Raw genomic sequence first — 20,450 nt, 5'->3', positions numbered from 1 at the left:
CCCATCTCTTTGCCCATACTTCTTTTTCTTTCCTATACCTCTGGTTCTTGTCTATCTGTTCTACTTTCTCCCCTTCCTGTCCATACTAGGTCAAGGCTGAAATAATTCTAAGCATTTCAGTTGCCAAAAGGACATTTGCCAGTTTCCTTCCAGTTCCTTATTAGTAAGGTAATTTCTAGGAAGATGTGTCATCTTTGGACACTGTTAGAATTTGGCAATACAAACAATGACCAAACCCCATCTTCTGAGAATTCAGGTTTCTATAATTTTCAGAAGAAATCAGGTTACAGAGACAAGAAGTCCTCAAAATATGAATGTTTTACAGTTTAAAGTTGAGAAGCTAACTGGAATGTAGTTTCCACATGGTAACAAAACATTATAAAGGCTTAGTCTAACACATACTGCTCATCAATCTATACCCCTCATGTATTTGAAACAAGTACAGAGCCAGGAAAGGTTTCTGGAGCTGTGGGGGAGGGCCACATTAACAGTTCTCAATTCTCAATGCAAAATTCTGTTATTCCCCAGATGGTTGACACAGGGACTGCCTAAAACTTCAGAGTCCTTCCCATCCCTCTCTACCAAAAGGAACAAGGCCAACTCTGGAACCCTCCCAGAAAAACCACATAAGAATAAGATTAGTATAAAGGGGTGTTTTGCTCGAGCAGCTATTATTATCTATAATTTTTAAAACTTAGTCTTAAAGAAGTCAAGCTTTATCCAAGGTTTAGAAACTAAATAAGTATAAGAATCAGGGTTGGAAGACAGGTCTTATTCTGCATTATTCCATTGCCTTAGCACATCTTTAGTTCAGAAATTTCATATTACTTTTCAAAGATATTTCTTTTGGAACCAAACGCCAAATGCTTTCTCTGATACGGGGATGCTGATCCATAGGGGATGGGGGGGGGGTGCAAGGGAGGAATGGAGGAACTTTACATAGGGCAAAGGGGAGGGCGGGGAAGGGTGGGGGCAGGGGGACAGAAAAGATGTGGAATGAGATGGATATCATTACCCCAAGTACATGTATGAAGACACAAATAGTGTGACTCTACTTTGTGTACAACTGGGACAAGAAAAATTGTGCTCTGTATGTATACTATGAATTGAAATGCATTCTGCTGACATATATAACAAATCAGGATTTTAAAAAAGTTTTAAAAAGTTAAAAAAAAAGATATTTCTTTTGGGAACAGATTCCTACAGATATTATTTTTTTTTCTTTTTCCTAACAAGAGCTATTACTAAAAGTAAAAAAAAAAAGAAAGTCATCACAAATTTATTTAGCAGAAGGTCAGAAAAAAAACTGGCCAAAATAATTAGGAAAAAAAATATCAAAATTTCAAAGTTTCAAGTGGAAGTCTGACTTTTTGACACAGCAGTGCCACCATTTAAATGTCACCTCCTCTTTAAACTTCTAAATCAGAAAGATACTTTTGAGAAGAATTTCTCTGATAAGAAATAAGATTGTTTGAGACTAAACAGATATATACTCCTTCTATATAGAATAAGAAACCAAAATACCAAACAAATAAACCGAATTGGACAATACTGTCTTTTACATTCTGCTATGCAAAATTGCAACTTACCATATCTGTGCTAAAACAGGCTGAGGTAATCCAGATTGAAAAAAAAAGTTCCTTGCTTGATCACCTGTAAATTAAGTGAAAAAAGTTTCAGAAAAAACAAAAGTTGCTGGAATTCCACTCCTAGCAAAAAAATCACAAAAATAAGAGTGATAATCCTATAAATATTGAATTGAACATATGATAAAAGCCAAATGGTGAACCTATAAGCAACAGTAGAATGAAACCATCAGCACTAACCCAAAACCTGAAGGCTCTAAAAAATCATCTCAGAAAGGGCAACTATTTGCTGGGATAGGTTGTCCACTTTAATATGCTACTAAGAAGTTAGCTACCCCTTGTGAATACTCTAGACTGGATACTGAATGTCCCCCATAGGCCACTGTGTTAAAGGCTTAGTCATCAAGTTGGTCCTGGGGAAAAGGGGGGGTTGGAACCTTTTAAGAGGTTTGGCCAAGTGGGTGGTCTCAGATCATCAGGGGTGTGCCCCCAAATGGGATAAAGGGACCCAGCCCTTTTCCTTTCTTTTGTAGCAGGCCCTGAGGTGAACAGGTTTTTTCTATCAAACACTTTCACCATAAAGTACAGTGTCACTATTGGCCCAAATCAACAGTGCTACTCAGTCACAGAATGAAATCTCCAAAAATATGAGCCAAATAAACCTTTTCTTAAGTTGATTATCTCAGATATTTTGTTACAAATAATGGAAAGCTAACTAGCACAATGACAAAGCACATCTACAGATCTACAGGAATCCTTAGGAAACAACTGATGAGCCATTCTTCTACTTTATTTATTTATTTATTTATTTATTTATTTATATTTTTAGTCGTAGATGGACACAATACATTTATTTTGTTCATTTAGATTTTTTATTTGGTGCTGGGGATCAAACCCAGAGTCTTATGCGTGCTAGGCAAATGTTCCTCCACTGAGCCATAACCCCAGCCCGGATATTTCTACTTTATAAAACATTCTTTGCTACTCTCAATACCTAATGCTCCAAATTTGGGGTACTTCTTATATATTTATGGAAAATATAAAACAATTACATCAATTATGAAAATAAATTAGGGAGAGCTATGATACAAACACAAGCAAAAATATTTCCCCAGGAAATCCATAACCCATTTTTCCTAAAGTGAATTCCTGAAGAGTAATCAAACAGGAAAGATAGCAGAAAAGGCAACATATGAAAGGAACTTTAGAGAGATAGGAAAAGTCCCTTTTAAAAAATGTTCAGAATCTGTTAACAGTTTCCCAAACCAGCTCAGGATGAAAAGTGAGCAAGTGTTTCAGCTTTAGAGTCACAGTCTACCCCTCCCTTACTTAAAGAAAACAACCTGGTCCTTTGAAGGTAACCAGTTGCCATCAGTGATATGCCCCAGACAAGTAAGTGGCTTGATATGCACAAAGAATACAAACAAAGTTTGAATGGATAGGAGAAAAGCAATCATAAATTACAGGCTCACGGTTAATAGCAAAACAAGTCAACTGTCTCCTTGGTTATATGTGCCAACCTCTGGTTATATGTACATAATAGATTTCTACAAATATATGCACTAATGTCAAGTAAGACTATAAAAATAATGACTCCCATTACCAGTAATAAATCCAGATATCGGCTTTAAACTATGGAACTGCTGATCATGCTTCGCTCTTTCCTCAACAGTTATGGCCCAGATATCCAGGCTGCCTACAGGCCAAATAAAAGATAAGTTATTCAGTGAGAAAAACAAGATGCTCACACACACAATCCATAGCACTTTCACACACACACAATCCATAGCACTTCCAGGTTCTGTCAATGTGTAATAAATGGTTTGATAAAATAACATCTGCTTGTCTTTGGAAGGAATGTATATAAAGTTAGAAAATCTAAGGAAAGCAGAACCAAAACCAAATTGGCATAATTCATTTTTTTTAGTTGTAGATAGACACAATACCATTTTTATTTTTATGTGGAACCGAGAATTAAACCCAGTGCCTCACACATGATAGACAAGTGTTCTACCACTGAGCTACAAACCATAGCCACCACAAATTCCTTTTTTAGAAGCTTGTCTATAACCCTATAGTCAGGATTTATGAAGATAGTGAATTCATAATTCATTTACATATATCTAACCAACAGATTAATTAAAACTTAAAACTGCACCGCCAGGTGCCTTAAATGTTATAGTGAAAAGTTATGAAATAGGTAAATGTGTAAGGCCATGGGTTCAATCTCCAGGACCAAAAAAATACAGCATTTAACAATTTCCTAATAAGGTCAGGAAAAATTACCTGAAAACATATTTTATGCAGATTGTTATGTTTCAAATAGATAAACTAAAGTAAAATAAGTAAAAATATCACACTTCAAATTCAGGCTTTGAAAAAGTAGAGAATAAATGATCCAGATACTTCACCAAATAAATTGTAAAGAAAAAACAGGGACAGAGGGAAGAGTTCACAAACCAAGAGACTTAGGAGACAGATGAACTACCCTGCAACACAGGAACTTTATTTGGATCCAAATTTAAAAAACAACCTTAGCAAAAAAAAATATCAAGACTATTAGGGAAAGTAATTATAAATTTTATAGGTATGACAACGTAGTATATAAATTTTTATAAGTTTGATAATGGTATTATAGTTATGTCTTAAAAATGTTATCTTCTAGATAAACATCCTAAAATATTTATGGATGAAATAAAATGATGCCTGGGAGTTGCTACAAAAGAATCCAGATGAAACAATATTGGCCATGAGTTGATAATTATGGAAGCCATATGATGGAGTACATGAGGTCTGACTTATTATTCACTCTAATTTTGTCCCCCCTCCCCTTTTTATCCTTTAGCAGCACTGGGGAATTGAACCCAGGGCCTCACACATGCTAGACAAGAGCTGGCCAATTCACTCTACTTTTTTTTTTTTTTTCTGAAATCTTCTATTATAGATAGTAAGTTTTTAAAATCTGGCCCTGAAGTACATTAAAAAAGAGAAATTTCCAAAAACTTACCACCAAAAGGTGTTGGAAACTGAGCCATGGTTCTGTTACTTTTGCCTTGCTAATTGGGGCCTGTAATTGAAATGCAACAGTTACGTTTATGAAAAATTCACTCCTGTACACTTAATTATAAACACACTAATATATGGTCTTTATCAGAAGACAACACTAGAACTGGAGTATGGCTCTACAAATCAAAGTTACAATGAAAGGGTTTCATCCTTTTATTCTCTGAATAGACTCAGTGTCAGATATAGTGATAGACACAGGAATGCCTATTGAGACTGGCAACTTGAAGCTATCAGAGGCGAGTAATACCATTACCATAGGACAGCCTATTGTATCATTAGTGCTATAAATGTTACTTTTTAGGTTTTCTTTTTCTCCCCTCAACTGTCTAGATACACCACTCCATCAGTTTGATGGTTACAGTAGCTTATTATTGAGCACTTGTTGTAAATTGTACATTGTAGTAGGTGTTTTATAGGTCTTATGCTCCACTCACTGTCATCCCAACTCTGTGAGATAGGTACTATTACCACCATCCCCATATTACAGATGAGGAAAATGAGAACAAGAAAGGAAAGTTGTTATGGTTTGTATATGAGGAGTCCCCTAAAAGCTCCTGTGTTAATGCAGGAATATTTGAAGATTAAGTAGTTGGATTATGAGAGCCATAACATAATCAGTCCATCCTAATTTGAATGGACTGATTGGGTGGTAACCGTAGGCAGAAGGGGCATGGTTGGAGGTGTCACTTGGAAGGGTCTCATTTTCCCTATGTCCTCTCTCTACTTCCTGACTACCACAGAGGGGAGCAGCTTCCCTCCACCATACCCTTCCGCCAGGATGTTCTGCTTCACTTTGGGCCCAGGGGAATGAACTTGGCTGAATATGGACTGAATCTCTGGAGCTGTGAGCCAAAATAAATATCCCCTTTTCTAAGTTATTCTTGTCAGGTAGTTTGGTCACAGTGACACAAAGCTGACTAACATAGAAGTAATTACAGCAATACCATACATTTGGTGACAATGCTGGGATTTGAGCAAAGGCAATTAACTTCACAGCCTGTTTCACCTACGAAAAACATTCTCTGAATTGCTGTTTAAAGATTATGAGAAAGGAGTAAACAATACATACTCCACGAATGTTTGCTCAGAATACAAACAGGTATCTAATGCTCCAAAACTTCCCATTAGACATTACTAATCATGAACAGAGATATGAAACAAAGACAGTCCACTTTCCTAACTTTAAAAAAAATGCAGATTTAATGAATATTTTTTCCTTACACTTTAGTTTAACATAGTAAATGCACAAAGTTGAAAAAAAGACTACCAAATACTCAGATTAAAAAATTTTAGGTAAATTTAGATCTAAAAACATAAGAATCACATGTACCAATATACTCTGATTTCAATTTTCAATATGTTCATGAAATTTCCCCCCACTATTATACTTTCAAATTTCCAAAAGCTCCTTCTCATTCTTGACTCTATTCCTAGTACTTTCTCTATTTTTAAAATTTTTAACTGATTATTTGGTTCATTTTGTTTCTTAATTTTCATTCATTTCGTGAATCATTCATTTCCTCCAAGTTCCTTTTTTGTTTGTTGGCAGGCTAACTGATTAGGTGTCCTTCACTTTTGAGGATTTCATCACAATCCAATGATCCTTGGATGCTCCTTCATTTTTTATTTACATATGACAGCAGAATGCATCACAATTCTTATTACACATATAGAGCACAATTTTTCATATATCTGGTTGTATACAAAGTATATTCCCCCCAATTCATGTCTTTATACATGTACTTTGGATAATAATGATCATCACATGCCACCATTATTTATAACCCCATGCCTCCTCCTTTCCCCTCCAACAACTGGACAGTCCTTCATTTTTAGAGTGAGGCACTAACTCAGATGCTTGGCTCAGGAGGAAGGCATGTTGACTGATGGCTGCTCCATACGATGACCAGGGGCACAGAGTTGCCTTTTCACTGGGAGACCTCCCAATGCTAGTATTCACTGAAGCAGCCTGCCTTTGCCAGAAAAAGTGTTGGGTGGGATGAGAAGAGTACAGCATCATCTAAATGCTGGCCTGGGGAGAGAGAAGGTGAGGCTCCTACACTACAGAGTGCAGATGTCAGCCTCTTGCTTCACCCCTCTATCCTGGAGCTTCTCTGATACCAGCATCTTTCCCACCTCCCCAGAAAAAAGGAGACTGAAGCAGTCCCTTTTCTGCAAGGGGTATAGAACATTATGGTCCAAAAAAATCTGAATGAGACATTTAAAGAGTTCCCATTTTAAGCTGCTGCCTTTGGGAATACCTGGCATGTCCAAGCAAGTGGAAGCCTCTCAAGACACCCTGGGGCAAGCCAGCACTCTAGCTCCTCTTTGTTGACTCCTGTAGGGAGTTAATTTCTATCCTCCTCTGTGAACTCTCTTACCAACTCCTTCATTCCCTTATGTTTTACAAAATACTGCTAAAATCTTTTGTCCAGATTTTCTCTACTGTTATCTTATGCCATCATATCTTATCTTCTACTGTTCCTGAGTTAGCATCTATTGTGCCTCCTGTATGATTGTGGCAACCTTTAAAGAAGAAGGAAGAACATGTCATCAGCCCACCATAGTTAGATGGGTACCTGAGAATTCAGTTTTGAACAGGATTACTTCTTATGACAAGTCCCTTAGAAGCTGCAGGTGCTGACCTCTTCCTTCACTGCTTTTCACTCCATATATTATATAGGCAGGTAAAATTACCTGGTAATTTTCTAAAACTTATTTTTGGGGCGAGGGGTGCGCCAGGGATTGAACTCAGGGGCATTAGACCACTAAGCGACATCCTCAGCCCTACTTTTTGTATTTTAGAGACAGGGTCTCAACTGAATTGTTTAGCACCTCTCTTTTTGCTGAGGCTGGCTTTGAACTAAAGATCCTTTTATCTCAGCCTCCTGAGCCACTGGGATTACAAGTATGTGCCACCATGCCCAGCTCCAAAACTTTTTAATGCATTTTATCTCACTCAGTCCTCTTAAAATTCTTTCAAAACTGACCTACCATACACCTTTTTATTGAGCATTCAAAAAATGAAAAGCCCCAAATTTTTAAATCATACTAAAACAAATATTCAAAATACAGAAGAGGAAAATGCATTCTGTTCATGTTCATTCTGGTTTACTTCAATTCTTCATTGTTCATGCAAAATACAAAAAAAGTTATTGATTTCTTTGTACCCAGTCAAGTTATACTTTATCCATATTTTCTTACTGGTGCTAATCCATCTAGCAGGTGAATCTCTTGAAAGATTTTAGCCTTATATTATTAGTTCAAAGTGATACAATCAAGCTATAAAAAAAATTGTAATAGCAGTAATTCTGATATTGTCTCTGATTCTTGTGGTGATAGTTTTCAGTACTTTGTATTTTAATAAGTTTATTTTTAGCTGTATTTTGGTAGTCTTTAGGGTGTTTAGGTAGTTTCCTTCTATTCCTATTTTACTTAACATTTTTATTAATTAACAGCTGGGGGGTGAGTGCTGGGGTTGGAACCTAAGGCCTTGGGCATGCTAGGCAAGTACTCTACCACATCCCCAGTCCCTTCTTTTCTTTCTTTCTCTTTTTTTGAGATAGGATCTTGCTAAATTGCCCAAGATTCTTCTGCCTCAGACTCCCAAGTAGCTGGGATCACAGACTTGTGCCAGCTTAAATATTCTTTTCAGAAGATTTTCTTCTTAAAATCTAAAATAATCATGTATTTTTCCTTTAATTAACATCCTAAATTATAGTGATGTATTACCTAATATTAAATTATCCTAGGTTTAATTTGCTAATATTTTCTATAGAATTACTGCTTGAAAAGATGCTATGCTTAATTCTATGCAATAAAGTTGCAAATATAGAGGGAATGGATACACTTCTACTTCCCTATAAATTTCTAAAAGTAACCTTTAAAAAGGTAAGAAACAATAATGCACCACAGATATAATGGAAATATAAAAACATAAAATTAAAAAGGAATAAGAAAAAAATTATTTTGGAAGTGAGTTTGAACTCACCTTCTAGGAACAAATATAACCTGTTACCAAAAACGATTCACAGAAAAAGGTCAAACACTTCTCAATTTATTTTACGAAGCTAGCATTCTCTTAATTCTAAGTTATGATAATGAAAGCATTAAAAAATAGGCCATTCTAACTGATTGAGAGGGTCATAACTAGACATAAGTATAACAACTTATGACTTGAAGTATACTTGAATTATCATCAGTTCCTGCAAAGCACCGAAGATGATTTGCTGTTTACCATCCTACACTGGTATTTAGGAAACAACTACCTGTCCTATGTGAATCTCTTCCCTCAAAGCCTTCGCCTTATGACCAACATTAGACTATATTTATCTTTTGGTCCTTCTGACAGCTATCTCTACTTCCCCTGCATCTTACATCTGTTAAGTGACAAGCAAATGGACTGCAGAGTCCACCCTGCACTTGCCACTAGTGTTACTGTACCTTTCTCTTGCTTCCCCTCTCTAACTCAAGCCCTATTCCTTTAGAGTCAGTGGTCTGGCTATTAGTTAGAACCTAATAAGAGCGAAATCACTCACAGGTATGGAAGAAGGTGTGCCTTCCAGGCTTACCTACTCACAGACAGCCAAATGCTGCTGAAGCATGAGGATTAAATATCCCCACTTATCTTCCTTCTGCCCCCAGGTCCTTCCAATGCCATCCACAGCTGGGTCCTCCCACAACTCCCAGGGAACCCCAGACAAAAGTAGCAACATGTAGAGGAAGAACTGAGTTAAGGCCTGGAGATATAGCTCAGCTGGTAGAGTGCTTGCACTCGGCCCTAGGTTCAATCCCCAGCACCATAAAAGAAAAAAAAAAAAAAAAAAAACTGAGTCAAATCTTCCAAATCTTTCTCCTTTTCAGTTCTATGCTACCTGGATAAAACATGGTGATAACAACAAGGCTTAAAATGTTTTGTTCCTATTTTTACATATATTTACAACCTGCATTACTATAATTTAAAAAATAATTTGTGAAGGGCCACTATATTCTAGAAAAATAATCACATATGTAAGATTTTTAAATGTCACACACCACAGTTTCAATTCTGCTAGAGAAGTACAAACCCACCACAGACCTTTTGCTTAAATAACTAAAACTAAAAACTCAAGGCAAAACACAAAAAAAGTTCCCTGTGGACCATCGAATGTGGAGAAAACCAGAGAGGAGAAAGCTGAGAGAAGGGACCTCCCCCAATTTTGTAAATGAACTACACTAGCCTCAGGCTCACTCCTGAGCAGTGGATGTACAAGACTAATCTTGGAAACTCAACTGAGAATGGAATGCCTCTCCACACACAGCAGAGAAAACCTGGAGACCACACCTAAACAGATTAAGTGCCTGATCAACTGCACAAACAGCATTCTGCCAAGGTTTACCACAGCACACAGAATCTACACCACATGAAATTGACATGTCCAGGATAAAATCCGAAATCACTTGATATAAAATAAGTAGGAAAATGTAACTTTTATTTTTAAAAAATGCAATTAATATGTGCCAACTCTAAGATGATAAAATGTTGAAATTATCTCACAAAGACTTCATTTATTAATTTTATTTATTTTTTTGGCAAGACCAGGAGCTGAACTCAGGACCTTGCACATACATGCTTGCAAACGTTCTACCACTGAGCAACATTCCCAGCCCATATCAAAAACTTTAGATCAACTATTATCCCTATCCTCCATGACGTAAAGGTAAACACAAAAAAATGAATGGAAAGACACAGCTTCCCATTAGACAATGAAAAATTATTTAAGAAGAATCAAATGGAAAATTAAGAGAGAAATTTAGATCTTAGGGAATGAAGGAAGATCAACAGAAATGGCAAATATCTGCATGAATATAAAGTTATTTTTTCTTACTAACCTCTTTAAGATATGTAAACTGTTGAAAAGTAACTACTGCAACACTGTCTAGGAGGTGTTTCCATATAAATAAAATATAGATGACAGTCACAGAATAAAAGTCTGTGGAGGAAGACTCACTACGGCTACAAGCCTTCTATATTCTACTTGACATGTTCAGTATTAATTTGAGGGATACTATGACAGCTTAGGTAAATACATTTACCTACAGTCCTCAGTACTGCAAAAAAAAAAAAAAAAAAAAAGAACTACTTAAAAATAAATATAGGAGCTGGGCTATAGCTCAGTTATAGAGGCACTCGGTTCGATTCACAGCACAACATTAAAAAAATAAATAAAGTTATAAAAAAATTAAAATAAATACAAAGAGATACCCCAAAAGAGTCAATAGATAACAGAAAATCAATGCAAAAATCCACAGAAGCCAGGAAAGAAAAAAATAAAAAAAAAAATCAACAGGCAAAAATTTTTTAAAAAATGATAATAATAATCATAAAGAATGGAAAAGAAAAAAACTGAAATGTCCTTAGTGACAACCTAGTTTTTTTACATAGAAAATCTAGAAAACAATGATTAGCATATAAATATTAGCAGAATATTTAGCAAATTCACTCAGCAATTTAGTAGAATTGCTGGATGAAAGATAATATATCAAAAATCAGTTTAATCCTCAGCACTGGGGTAAAAAATGTAAATAAACTTAATTATTTTATTCCCACCACTCAGGTTTTATGTTTATTCACATTAACCTAAAAGAACTTAATTCTGTTTTTCATTTTTTGATTTTGAGACAGGATATTGCTAAATTGCTTAGGGCCTCACTAAATTTCTGAGACTGGTCTTGAACTTGCAATCCTCCTGCCTTAGCCTCGCAAGTCACTGGGATTACAGGCATACACTACCAAGATGATCTGAATTCTTATATATTAGCAAGCAGATAATTAAAAGGTAAAATTAAGCAAAACAATCCCATTTATGGTAGCATCAAAAATTATAAAATTCCTAGGTACAATTTTTAACAAAAGATATACATGGCCTCTGCACTAAAAACTACAAACTATTGCTAAGAAAATTTCAAGTCTAGAGATTTTAAGATTCAATATAGTTAGAATGGTAACTGGCTCCCAGTGCATCTATCTGTACATTCTATGCAATCCCCATCAAAATTTTTAGTAGAAATTGGCAAGGACAGAAATATATAGCAAATGTCCTATAACAACCAAAGAGTTTTTAAAAGAACCAAATTAAATGATCTACCCTATCTGATTTTAAGATTTACTATAAAGCAACAGTAGTCAAGACCTTTGGTACTGGTGTAAAGATAGACACCAAACAATGAAAGAGTTCAGAAATAGACTCACATGTGTTTGGCCAATTGATTTTTGTCAAAGTTGCAAAGGCAACTTGAAAGAGGGAAAATGTCTTTTCAGCAGAGCTGAATCAACTGGATAACCATGTGGAACAAACAAAACAACAAAAACCCACACTGATCCATACTTACATTCCATATAATCTACAAAAATTAACTCAAATGTAAGACCTAAAACAGAAAATATGTTCATGATCTTGGGGTAGACAATTTCTCAAAACACAAACGAGCAGCTGTTGCTGCTGCTGCTGCTGCTGCTAATAGAGAGTCTAGAGTGTTTTTTATTTAAAAAAGAAAAAAAAATAGTGAATCAAAGCAGAAGTTCTACTGTGTGACAGGATTTCTGCAGCAGATAGGCCACCTAAGCTGAAAACAAACAGAAATGTAGAAGCTTAAGGCAAAACAAGGAATGCTTCTGTCCAAGGTCCCTGGCCCTGTGGCCAGGAAGCAAGCAGGCTGCCTATTAACAGTGTAGGCACTGTGCAGAGGCCATGCTAGGATGAGGGGGCTGGACTTTATCCAGGCATGACACAACACAGAGAGAGGGTGGCCACCAGGTAGGTAAATAAGCCTGTTCCATTTACTACTATTTGTTCCTCCTGAAACTTTCCAGTTTACAATAGTAGCTACATCACAACTGTCCTCAATTTTCCCTTCAATGAAAAGGGGATAGATGGTCATGTTCATAAAATTTTTAAAAACAGAGGAAAATCCATGACTTCACTAACTGTAGCCAACTCTATTAACAGCTCAACTTAGTATTTTTACTTCCTTTTATCTTTTCCAAGGAATATATGATTGTTTATTTCTTTTGAACACTTTACATAAAAATACATGCACTTGGCAAGTTATTAAAACTTTTCATAACTTGTTGCTGGGTGTAGATAATTTTAGAGGTGAATATTCCTATATTTATATACAAAAAGAATATACAGAAAACCACACACTCAATATTGAGCAATGAAGAAACAGGTAGACAGTACTTTTTAAAGTCTGGATAATGTTAGAATTTTTAAACCAAAGCTAACATGTGTTTGAGAAATCTTTCATCTTTCTTTATTTCAGCTTCAGAAAGAGCTAATTACAGAAAATCCAAATAATGCTGGTCTGTAATTTTAGTATTTACATTAAACTACCAAATGCTTATGTATATAAACTAGAAGACCTCTATAGACATATATTTAGAAAACAGGATGGCCATCCTTAGGACACTATTTATTAAAATGTCATTTAACATGATAAAAAAGCATAGTCAACCGGTTTTTTTAATTTGATTTCAAATGTTTTGCTAGCATGATTACAGGGAGATTACCAGAAAATATGAAATAATTATAGAAAACCAAATAAAGAAGAAAGCATATATAATTAGGAATTTTAGTTTCTAGCACATAAATACTAAATTTAGATTATGAAGAATAACACTTCTAAAGTTTAAATTATTGGCATAATTAAAAACTTCTAACTTTATTTTTTTTATTGTTGGTTGTTCAAAACATTACATAGTTCTTTCACACTTTGCTTCAAGTGGGTTATGAACTCCCATTTTTAGCCCATATACAGATTGCAGAATCACATCAATTACACACCCATTGATTTACATATTGCCATACTAGTGACTAGTGGGCTGGGGTGGTGGCTCAGTGGTAGAGTGCTCGCATAGCATGCATGAGGCACTGGGTTCAATCCCCAGCACCACATAAAAAACTAAATAAACAAAAACTTCTAACTTTAGACAGGCATAGTTGTATACACCCATAATCCCAGATACTCTGGAGACTGAGGTAGGAAGATCACAAGTTCAAGGCCAGCCTGAACAACTTGGCTAGACCCTGTTAACAAAATTTAAAGGTGGGGGGGTATGTGAAAATATTATAATTCAGTGGTAGAATGCTTCTAGGTTCAAGCCCCAATACCCCCCCCACACACACACACACACACTCTTTCTAACTATATCAAATTAAACTATAATTGCTCTATGTAATCAGCTAGTCTTTCAACCTCTCTGAAAACTGAAAATTTTGCCCCCCGCCAATTTTTTTTTCTTTTTTAAAGGGGGAGCTGAGCATGGTGATGCATTCCTGTAATCCAAACTACTTAGGAGTCTGAGGCAGGAGGATCACAAGCAAGCTCAAGGCAGCCTGAATAACTTAGCCAGAACCTGCTTCAAAAAAAAAAAAAAAATTAAAGGTCAGAAGTGATATAAGTCCTCTGGGTTCAATCCCTAGTACCACCACCAAACACACACACACACACACACACACACACACACACACACACTGGGGTGGGGGAGGCACTAAGCAGGGTGGGACTGAGGCAGGAGGGTCACAAGTTTGAGGCCAGCCTGAGTGAATTAGAGAGACCCTTCCTCAAAAAAAACAAAATATTTTCTACCTCAGTGGTAGAGCACTTGTCTAGCATGTGTCAGACCTGGGGTCACACTCTAACAGAGAAAATAAATAAATAAATAGATAGATAGATAAGTATGCAAACAAAATACAGTAATTAAAATATATATATATGCTTACAGAAAAAGGAATCTTCAACAAATACGTAGTAAAATAATTAGCAGTCTATTTATTAAAATGTCATTTAAGAAACAGGGCTAATTTGGGACTAATGTTCAAAAGATTTATAGATTACTAACATACATTATTATCTTCTTGTCATTCAACTATTGGCCATTCCCTTACAGAAATCTTACAGTTATCTTAGATAAATAAGCAAGCTGTCCCAACTATCAGAGACAAGCAAAGCACACAGATGGGGAGAGGCAGAGACTGAGGCTCTTCAATATGGAGATGCCATTATGCTGGACTCCAGCAAAGAACACCTGGTCTCAACCGTTAAGGACCTACTCTTGGGAGAGGGTATATCTTACATAATGGAACATTACAAATGGATTAGTCTTCCATTCTCTTTCCTGCTCTTCTTAAATTTACACTGGTCCCTCAGTTCTAAACTGAACAACTAAATGTCTACCCCCACACAAAGAAAAATTGGCTATAGATTAGAAGCCAGAGGGAGCAAAGACCACAAGAACTTATACTTTCTCATATTGAAAGTACAGTTCAACACATGCTTGCATTTTAACAGGCCTGCTGTTTAACTTAATTCATGGTGTCCCTCCCCGATATTCTGAATTAGTCATTTGAAATAAAATTTTCTTGGTACTATGGTAATAAATTTAATTCATCTCTTATAAAGAAATATTTTTTAAATTTTGTTTTAAAGTTGGTCAAAAGGTTTAAGTTTTATGCTAAAGGCCCTAGAGAACAGGAAAATATAGAATACAAAATTAAAATCGAAAGAAATTTTGCATTGATGAAATGTTAAAGGGAAAGAAAAGAAAAAAAATGAAAATGTATCCACACTTTAATATTATTATGAATATAAAAAAATCGGGGCTGGGATTGTGGCTCAGCGGTAGACTGCTCACCTTGCACGGGCAGGACCCAGATTCGATCCTCAGCACCACATAAAAATAAAGGCATTGTGTTGTGTCCATCTACACCTAAAAAAATAAATATTTTTTAAAAATCTGTAATATACTCTATCCATATCCTATTATGTGAGGGTCTAGCTTGATATATTATTCTGTCTATATTTACAGAATAAGTCTTTGTCTTCACATTATTTCCTTTTCAGGGGTTTTGTAGCTCTAAAAATTCAAAATTGGAAAACCTTTTATAAATCCAAGGAAATCTTTTTCTTAAAAAAAAAAAAAGTCTGTAATGAATGGAAAAAACTAGAAGAGCACCCTGTTTTGGAAGTGAGGCATATACCAAATTCCACTTTCGAGATGGCTGTTTGAGCAGGAGAACAGAAAGCTGAAAGTTGCCCAGCCAGATTACACATAAAGGGAGGAGGTACACAAAGCTCTTTTGAAATACAGAGAAAAGGTACTGAAAGGCAGACAATAAAGGGACAAAGGAACTGACAAATCCCAAACATATAGCCAACCTGATCAATGCCCTATTGTCATGTGGAAAGTCATGAGCCTCAAAGTGGCTCTGTATGTGCTGCCATTGAAGAGAGCAAGAGGAATAAAAGAGAGATGGAGTTGGTTCACAAGTAAAATCTGAAAACTGCATGAAGAGGCAGAGAGCATGATTAAGGAGAACCTCATTGCTAAGGCTGAAAACATTCAAAGACATCAACATCCTATCAGAAAAACTGAGGGCTAGAGCTGTCTTCTAGAAAGAGAACAGGCATTCCTCTGGGAGAGCTCGTTGTTCAGGGGACAGCAGGGAGAAGGGACAGACAGAAATGACCGGTGTCCAGCAACCACTGTCAGGCCCAGCTGTCGGCATATCACTTGGCAACACTTCCTGGCATTTCAGAAGATTTTTCTCCCTTTACTCTTGCTTATTTCCAACAAAGAAAACTGCCAGGGTAACTAGCCTGGAAAGCTTCCATCAGCGGACTGTTAGCCCCACTTCTTCTAAATCCTCCATACCTTCACATTCACAGTAGGAGAGGACTCACAAAGCAACAATAAAGCCCAAAACACAGCTACAATGCAAAGAGGAAAAAGGAGGGATGGCCAAGATGCTGGAACTCCTGTGAAAAACGGACATTAACAGTCCCTCTTGAAGCTCATATTGCCACTTCTAGACCACAAACTGCTGCAAAGTCATATTAAAAAGTCATAATCTATGCTCTGTCAAATTAAAAAAAAATTAAGACTATAGAGCACTTCAGCTGCAGTCAGGATAATCATTCGTAGGACACTGATAGTAAGGACTTCATGTCTTCTATAAACTTCCATTTTCAAAAGGATCATTAAGAATAAAACATCAGGGCTGGCGCTGTAGCTCAGTGGCAGAGTGCTTGCCTAGCATGTGTGAGGCACTGGGTTCGATCCTCAGCACCACATAAAAATAAATAAAATAAAGACATTCTGCCCATACACAGCTATAGGGGAAAAAAAAAAAGAAAAAGAAGAAAGCATCATCTCAGGAGAAAAAGCTAAAAAAAAAAAAGTTAGTCCTGAAAAAAGCACACAGTTCAAAAACAAATAGCAAACTATAATTTTAAGAACCACTGAGTAGGAAGAAGAATATTTCAGATTAAAGTTTTATTTTAAATATAAAAGCAATAGAATAATTTCAAGATTACCAGCCAAACTAATAATGAGATTGTCTACATTTAACCTATTTTAAACTCACATACTTCCCAGTATGGTCTCGTGTAGAACAAAAACATTGAAATTCCAAAAGTTATTATAAAACACACATTTTATGACATTTAAAAAACATAATGAACCATGTAAAGGGAAAACAAAATATTGTCATCTGTATAACAGTATATATTATGGTCAGAAGAAGCCAATCTAAAAAGTTTCTCCCAAATAGAACTGAAGTTCCAATATATAACAAGGCACATACACATTTAAAGAAGATCATTAATACAAACTTCATCCCTTAGACTAAGCACACTTAGTCTTAAGTCAGCTCAGTATACTGTACTCTTACCTTTATCTCTAGCAATTAACTTGTATACCTTTAAATATACCCAGCAATCAAGCCTGGATTATCAGTTCACCTGCAGGAACAGTAGTCTAGACTAAGCACGGGAACGTTTTAAAGAGCATTCAGCTTAAGAAACTATACAGAAAGCACCAACCATGTAAAATACCACTCAACACTGAAAAGATCGAAAAAGTAGGAAGGCCTCCTGACAGATTTTTAAGCCTGTTTCAACAAACAGTGCAACACCTAGAATTGGATAAATTAAATATGGGATGAATTAAATACTGAGAGAGCACAGTAAAAGGAGAAATTAAACACATATATATTGTATAAGAAAAATCTGAAGGCTGGGGTTGTGACTCAGTGGTAGAGTGCTTGCCTAGCATATATGAGGAACTGGGTTCGATCCTCAGCACCACATAAAAATAAAAAATAAAGATATTGTGTCCACCTAAAAACTAAAAAAGAAATATATTTTAAAAACATATTTTAAAAAGAAAAGAAAAATCTGGGCCAGTAATTATAAAATACTCTATTATTAAATATGTTCATCAGGATTAAATTGGCTGTGTAAGCCTTGAAAGTACATAGACATCAGAGATCATTTCATATCTTTGCAGTCTTCATTGATAAAGTTGACAAAATGCACAACAATGACAATTAGACCTCTGTCTAATACACCCAATTTCCAAAGCCTGTTAGAGCAAGGAGAAAACTCAATGGAGATGTTTTAATCCCTTATTGTCTTTGCCAAGGACTGTTAAGCATTTGTCCATTGAGACAATACAGTAAAATCTGCATAGGTATAATCTGACCCTCACAGATGCTGACTGCCTCCTGTTATGTCTGAGGATTATTTATAAATGAGTGATAAACGGACGAAGGCTGAGAAAATAAAGCCTACTGTGATATCAGAAAAATCACTGGTGTCATGAATGAGAAGGAAGAACAATGCAGTCATTAACAAAAACCAAGTGTGCTTTGCTGAATAACTTAAGAGGATTTCTATGCACAACAAGACATATCACTACTAGGAAGTTTTAGGACTAAAAACCATTCAATAACATTAGCATCACTAAAACAAATAGACTGTAGTCAACAGAAAATAGGATCATATTTAAGGCAACAGGTACATGATGAATCAAATATTTCATTTCATTTCACTTCACTTCACATATTTAAGTCTGAGAAAAACTGAGAGAAGCTGAAAAAAAAATCCTACTGCTGGTCATCTTTATTGGGAATTTTATTCAATTTCTTTAAGTGGATCCAGCTGTACCGCTAAAGTACAGAAAAGTACTTTAGTACATCTGGAAGTTTCTGTTAAAAATCACATATATGCTATGACTATAAATAAAGGGAAAAGTAGAAAATCCCAAATTCTCTCAATTCCATATTTCCCTTAGACAGGGTCAACATTTACTAATAGGAAAAACCTTGTAGAAGCCTGTCTGAATTATAATCCAATTTATCTAGAATTCCAGTTAAGGTACAGTTGTACACTGACTGCACTTAATTCCATTCTTGTGAAATTCAGAAGAGCTATTAAGCTTTAAAATTCCAAAAATCACTCAGAATATTTTGAAAAGATAACTACTATTACTGAAGGGAAGAAAGGTTAATTCATTCAATATGTACTTCATTGAATAACATTCATCTAGAAAGTGGACATTATAATACTAACTCCTCCATTTCCTCTCTAACAAAGCTTTTCTTTTTATTTGACATCCCAACTCTCAAAATAGATTTTATTCAGTTTTTATCAAAGGGAAACTTCGCGGACATATCTGAGCCAACTTACTTGAGGTCAACCTAGCTTGGAAAGTTCATCACAAAGGAATAAAGTAAGGCCTCCAAATAAGTAAGTTAAATGCAGATTTCCAATATCAATAACAGTATAGCAAAGAGAGCCCTCCCTCACAATGCTACCCAGGACAGGGCCAATAGTTATAATACCTTTGTAAAGCAATGTCTCAAGTCAGGTACCAAGAGTAGGAAACAATGTTCTTACCATGGTACCCAATAATTCAACTCCTGCAGATCTGCACTAAGAAAATCATCCAAAATACAAAGATATATGGCCATAAATGTTCACCATGATTTTATTTTTAACAATTAAAAATGAAACAATCTTCAATGTTCAGTAGTATAGGAATAGTTAAGTAAAGTATAATGCATTCATATAATACAGTATATCACAATTTTAAGTGCTCCTCAAAAGTCAGGCCTGGTAGCCCACACCTATAATCCCAGCAGTTCAGGAGACTGAGGCAGGAGGATCATGAATTTGAAGCCAGACTCAGCAACTTAGGGAGGCCCTAAACAACCCTGGTCTCAAAATAAAAAAATACAAAAACCAGCCTGGGAATGTAGCTCAGATTGAACACCCCTGGATTCAATCCCTGGTACCAAAAAATAAAATAAAACTTAATTTAAAAATGTATAGAAGGGCTGGGGATGTGGCTCAAGCGGTAGCACGCTCGCCTGGCATGCGTGCAGCCTGGGTTCGATCCTCAGCACCACATACAAACAAAGATATTGTGTCTGCCAAAAACTAAAAAATAAATATTAAAATTCTCTCTCTCTCTCTCTTTAAAAAAATATTTAAAAATGTATAGAAGTTTATGGATACTGTCAACCAAGTTTTAGTCTTAGAAAATTCATGATAGAAAATACATCAAAAAATTAAAAATTGGATAAAGTTTTGTAAATATTCTGACAACCCAAAACTTGTACAATGACTCACAGTTACTACTTACATATGTATCATAAAAAATGACAGAACCCTCTGGCCTTCCATAGGACTGTGAAAGTTCAGAGGAAAAAACACCACCATCCCTGACTGAGAGAATAAGAAACCACTTTGTAGAATAAATAGCAGTGAGTATGATTTATATTAGCAGCATTATATAGATACATCTGGGAACAGCATTCTAGGACAAAAAACAGCATGAAGTGCATGAACAAAGTACCATATTAAACTACAAAATGCCTCATGGACTAGGCCTGAACTGCAGAAATGCAAGCCTGATGGGAGAAGGGAAGAGAAGATACAATGGGAATGGAACCTGGGCAGTAGAAGGCACCC

The 20,450-nt window shown here is 35.8% G+C and overlaps 1 protein-coding gene across 9 annotated transcripts in view; it reads right to left on the bottom strand.

Moving 5' to 3' along the window:
* Nucleotides 1–20,450, bottom strand: part of Itsn1 (intersectin 1) — a 217,902-nt gene that overhangs the window by 150,268 nt on the left and 47,184 nt on the right. For 8 of the 9 annotated variants that reach the window (XR_009226226.1, XM_058577266.1, XM_058577268.1 and 5 more), the window contains exons 2-4: nucleotides 4,594–4,653; nucleotides 3,190–3,282; nucleotides 1,590–1,653 (exon numbers count right to left, since the gene is read on the bottom strand). Coding sequence is in view for 8 of the 9 variants with exons in the window: in XM_058577266.1 (XP_058433249.1) it covers nucleotides 1,590–1,653; nucleotides 3,190–3,282; nucleotides 4,594–4,621 (185 nt within the window). In the remaining variant the exon portion in view is untranslated. Of the gene's footprint in view, nucleotides 1–1,589; nucleotides 1,654–3,189; nucleotides 3,283–4,593; nucleotides 4,654–15,327; nucleotides 15,403–20,450 lie in introns of all 9 variants that reach the window. The other variant, XM_058577267.1, reaches the window with a different exon arrangement.

Source organism: Marmota monax, unplaced genomic scaffold, assembly GCF_021218885.2.
Source record: "Marmota monax isolate L192 unplaced genomic scaffold, Marmota_monax_Labrador192_F-V1.1 WCK01_AAM20220418_F8-fsc00125, whole genome shotgun sequence".
NCBI lineage: Eukaryota > Metazoa > Chordata > Mammalia > Rodentia > Sciuridae > Marmota > Marmota monax.
This window is presented reverse-complemented; position numbering and strand designations above follow the sequence as displayed.